The following is a 4,693-nucleotide window of genomic DNA, read 5'->3' as shown; positions in this document are numbered from 1 at the left end:
CAGAGGACAGGTGTTGGGCAGAGGACAGGTGAGTTAAATGTTCTTTGAGCTACAATGCTTCAGTAATCCTTTGTTCTGCTGAACATTCTTCTGTTTTTATGAGACCTCATTCAGTGGAATGTTTCTGTGATCTCAGTTCATCTAAGTTCTTCTCCGTCCACGTCTTTCTACGTCTTCATCGTCTGCGAACTTCATCACAAACATCCGGTGTTACATGAAGCCACTTCTTGTTCTCTGTATTTACTGAAGTATCCGATGTCCATGTCAGCATCTACTCAGACCTGTGAGGGTCTCTGTGGACACTAACCTCCCACCTGTCCCACCTGTCTCCCCTCTCTCAGGTGCGCTCGGAGCTGCAGAGCTGTGTGAGCCGCCAGCAGGAGGCGCTGCGCTGCAGGGAGATTTGGCTGCTTGGTCAGATTGAGCTGCTGGAGCAAGTCAACACTGAAACTCTACAGCAGCAGCTGCACCAGCTGTACCAGGTAAGTGGTTCTACTGGTTCTACTGGTCACTGAGCGAACCCAGCAGAAGGTTACAGTCAGTCAGCTGACCCGTAGGCTGACAGATGATCAATAACAGCTGGAGTTAGTTTAAAGGTTCACCTGCTGTGGTGTTTAAATCAGATGAGATTCTAAAGATGTTTTCTCCGGTTTGATCAAAGTAATCGTTGATTGATCAGGATGAAAACGAGCTGATTCACTGATCATGAAAGTCTTCTGCAGTTGCAGTGCTTGTTCACAGCCTGTTCACCGCCTGTTTGTGCTCTGTGCTGCAGCTCAGAGGTCAGTTCGATGTGATCACTCATCAGCTGCAGAACTCCAACAGTAGCAACGACCTGAACAACCAGCTGACCAGCTGCATGGAGAAGTAAGCACACATCTCACCTGTCTGTTATTACACACATGTTCAAACCTGAACGCACAGAAACCTTCATGTGAGAGTCTCTGTTCAGACGTTGGTCAGTGAAACACTGCAGCACAAACACAGACTGACTCACAAACACCCTGAGCACAGTGTGGCTGACTTGTGGCTTCTCTTTTGTATGACAACTGCCCTTTATTTTGACAGGTTGTCTTCTCTCAGTCTCACACCTGAGGAAACACCTGAGATGCGTTTCCATGCCGACGTCCGCTCTCTGCGACAGGCCATCACCTCATTTGGCAGCATCACATCTCAGGTAACAGCTCCACCAAGTGATCTATGTGCAGGCAGCTCTGACTGGTGTGCTCATTCTGACCCGGTGTTTTCTGTTTGCAGCTGGAGGCCGTGTCCTCTCAGAGTCCTGCCCATCACAGAGCCCAGGTGCAGAGTTGTCCAATCACAGCCCAGAAGCAGGTAAGCTGCAGACACCAAAGGACCGAGGCGGGAAAGTTTCTGTCTGAGAGAAGATGTTAAGTAATGTCATGCTGAAATTGTTAGCATCATGCTAACATCATACTAATACCATGCTACGATCATGTATACATCACACCAACATTGTAGTAACATCATGCTAACGCCAGGTTAACACTATGCTAACATCCTGCTGATTTCTGCCCAACAGCATCCTAACATTATGTTGAAACCAAGCTGATGTCATGCTGTGATCATGCAAATGTTGTGCTAACATCATGTTCATGTCATGTTAATATGCTAACATAATAACATGCCGTCATAATAACATTATGTTACGCAATGTTAACATTGCACAAGTAGCAAGCTAACGCCATGCTGACATCATGCAGATTTTTTGGCAACAACATGCTAGCATTATGTTGAAGTCAAACGGATGTCATGCTAACATCTTGCTAACATCATCAGCTAATCTTGACCTGAGTGTATGTCCCAGAACCAGTTGTTGGTTCTGCTGGGTCTCACTGAGTCTGTATCTGCAGCAGATGGAGGGTGGAGCTCTGGGTGACTGGCTGCTGGGGCACCGCCCAGTGAACAGCTGCATCCCTATTGGCTACCAGTCCAGCAAGAACCCTGAGGATTGGCTGCTGTCGCAGCAGGAGAACAAGGTGAGGTGGAACTCAGGTGTTGAGCGGGTGATTATGATGATGATGGCGTTCATACTAATGTGCTGTGTCTGTCAGATTTCCTGCCCTGCCCTGCTGTCAGTGGACTTCCTGTCAGCATGGGGGCAGCTGAGGGACCTGGAGGCGTGGCTTCTGCAGGAAACGCCGGCCATCAGAGAGCGGACCAACAGCAGCTGCAGCTCAGCCTTCTCCATTGAGAAGATCGACGAATCAGACATCACCGCCTACGAGGAGGAGGACGGGGAGCTGAGCGACTGGCTCATCACCCCGCCCGCCGCTGCCATGGAGACCGTGTCAGATGCCGAGCGATGGCGGCGGGTACTTAAGCCGTTTGAGGATGGCTGGTCGTCCAGCGAGTGGCTGTCGGAGGCGAGCCGGCCAAACTGCACTTCCTGCTGCCAGACGAGCCGCGCCTTGGAGATCGAGAACCTTGGCCAGCTCAAGTGCCTCAAGACCCCAACCGCCTCCGGACCCGCCTCTGGACCAGCCTCCCCTGCGGCAGCGCCGGCAACAAGCCTGGAGGCGTGGCTGCAGCAGGCAGCGCCGCTGCAACAGACCTGCAAAGCCAACGAGACGTGCTCCACCTACTCCGAATGCGTTTGTGATGACAACTGCGGCAGGGAGGCACTGAGCCGCTGGCTGCTGCAGCAGGATGGTCGTGACAAGAATGGAGTCCCTGTGGCCAAGAACGCCCCGTCCACTGCAAAGAATGCCCCGCCCACTACAAAGAACGCCCCGCCTACTGCAAAGAACACCCCGCCCACCCTGTTCCACAGAGAGCAGGAGCAGAAGGTAAGAGCCAGTCAGAGTTGAAGCTGATGATGCAGGTGGATGAAGGGCGGCAGGTAACGTTGGTGTCTCCTCAGGTGCAGGCCATCCTGGAGGCGTGGCTTCACCCTACCTCCAGCTGCAGGGCTCCTCTCAGCTCCTCCCTGTCCGGCTGGGTGTCGGCTGAGGAGGACGCTGTCAGGAGGCCTTCGTCCTCCTCGTCTACCTCGTCCTCCTTGTTCGAGCGGCCCCTGGATCCAGACCTCTGGGTTCTCCCGGTCAAGAATCCGGTTCCTGCTGAGGAGGAGGAGGACAAATGGCTGCTGAGAAAGAGATGTCAGGCTCAGGTAACCATGGTGACCAGGAATACTTTCATTAATCTGTTGATGGTCGAAGTATTTGGAGATTAAATCAGCAGCTGATGGCTAATCATTGAACCATGCCGTTGTGTTGGCTGTGTCTGTGTGCAGGAGCGCTTGGCGCTGCCCACAGTGTGCGACCTGTTCTCCTGTATGAAGGTGGGCGGAGACAAAGACAAGTGGCTGCACAGAGCTCCTGTCCAGGTGAGTTACCTGAAAGTTGCCTGCTGTGATCAACACCTGGAACTGAGCTGCAGCTGATCTCAACCTGTCTGTCTGTTACAGATGTGATGGAGACGATGGACGCTTCGTCCTCTGAGAGTCACTTTATCGCTGATCAGCGCGCACGCACACGCACACACACACGCACACACACACACACACACACCAATGTGACATCATCGCCACCTTCCTCCTGTGACATCAGCACACTGGTTGTGGTGAAGCTTGTATCTCCAGATGTGTTCTGAGTGTTTCTGTGATGCAGACGGTGATCAGATGTTCTGGATACACGAAAATTAAATCTGAAGAAAATCTGTAAGATGATCAATAATGTAATCAATAGTCAATATCTGCGGCAATAAATATGAAATTTCTTCTCTTGAAAAAAACTGTGGTGGAGATACAAGGTTTCAGTGTGAATCCTGATGAACATGTGACACAAGAGGGGGCGGGGCTAGGCAACATGCTATATATGGGCGGGTCATATATAAGTGGGTGGGGCCACATTTAACATATAATAGCCTTTATTTTAATGATGTGATTTTATGAGCAAATCTTTGAACTCTGTTTTTCTGTTTCTGTTACGAGGTTTTACTTCCACAGCCAGTACGTGTTTTCAGCGCAGTCCTGAAAACGCGTAACTGACTCTGAGAAGGAACTTCATTTCCCAGAAGGCCTTGTGTGTAGGCAGCCTGCCGACCGGTCACATGACCCCATGGTCAGCAGTGATTGGTGCTTTTTATTGAGTTTTATGGGGGGGGGGGTTACCATGTAGAACTGTGATGTCATCATTTCTCCTGCTGTGATTCTCTACAGTAATAAAACATGCTGACATCATCACTGTGTGTGACCTCATCCCTGATTATTGAATCATTAGCAGCACAAAGAGACAAAGCTGTAAAGGTAATCAGTTCAATCTACAAGATGTTTTCATGTCTAATTCACAGGAACAGTCTGTACAGAACACCCATATCAGAATGTCAAAGTATCCCCTCACAGTAATCAGATTACTGTGCAGTGAAACAGGAGAGTATTTCCTCTGATGAACAGAAATGCTACATAAAAACTGTAATCAAAATTCAGGCTCCAAAGTAGAACCTCAAAGAACTAAAGTGAGTCCAGCTGTGGTTTCCATTAGTCTGCCTGCATGAGTATGGTTCTACAACGAGCTGAGAGCAGCAGAACCTTCTCAGTTCTGGACCTGAACAACAGACAAGGGCAGCTGCTTCAGACTTGGCACAGGGCTGATCAATGGAGACCAGAGTTAGTGTGAAGCTCACACAGTGTGAAGGACACTTCAGAACATCAGCCTCTATGGACGGAGGA

The 4,693-nt window shown here is 50.1% G+C and overlaps 1 protein-coding gene across 1 annotated transcript in view; it reads left to right on the top strand.

The window, feature by feature from the left end:
* ncoa4 (nuclear receptor coactivator 4) overlaps nt 1-4,207 on the top strand; it is a 9,623-nt gene extending 5,416 nt beyond the window's left edge. Inside the window, exons 4-12 of the mRNA XM_008293845.1 lie at nt 342-482; nt 776-867; nt 1,069-1,177; nt 1,258-1,335; nt 1,875-2,000; nt 2,076-2,810; nt 2,885-3,133; nt 3,257-3,349; nt 3,431-4,207. Of these exons, the coding sequence (XP_008292067.1) occupies nt 342-482; nt 776-867; nt 1,069-1,177; nt 1,258-1,335; nt 1,875-2,000; nt 2,076-2,810; nt 2,885-3,133; nt 3,257-3,349; nt 3,431-3,436 (1,629 nt within the window). The 3' untranslated portion in view covers nt 3,437-4,207. The remainder of the gene's footprint in view (nt 1-341; nt 483-775; nt 868-1,068; nt 1,178-1,257; nt 1,336-1,874; nt 2,001-2,075; nt 2,811-2,884; nt 3,134-3,256; nt 3,350-3,430) is intronic.
* The last annotated feature ends 486 nt before the right edge of the window (nt 4,208-4,693 follow it).

This window comes from Stegastes partitus, unplaced genomic scaffold, assembly GCF_000690725.1.
Source record: "Stegastes partitus isolate 25-593 unplaced genomic scaffold, Stegastes_partitus-1.0.2 Scaffold915, whole genome shotgun sequence".
Taxonomy (NCBI): Eukaryota; Metazoa; Chordata; class Actinopteri; family Pomacentridae; genus Stegastes; species Stegastes partitus.
Note: the sequence above shows the minus strand (reverse complement) of the source record. Positions and strands in the feature narration are given on the sequence as shown.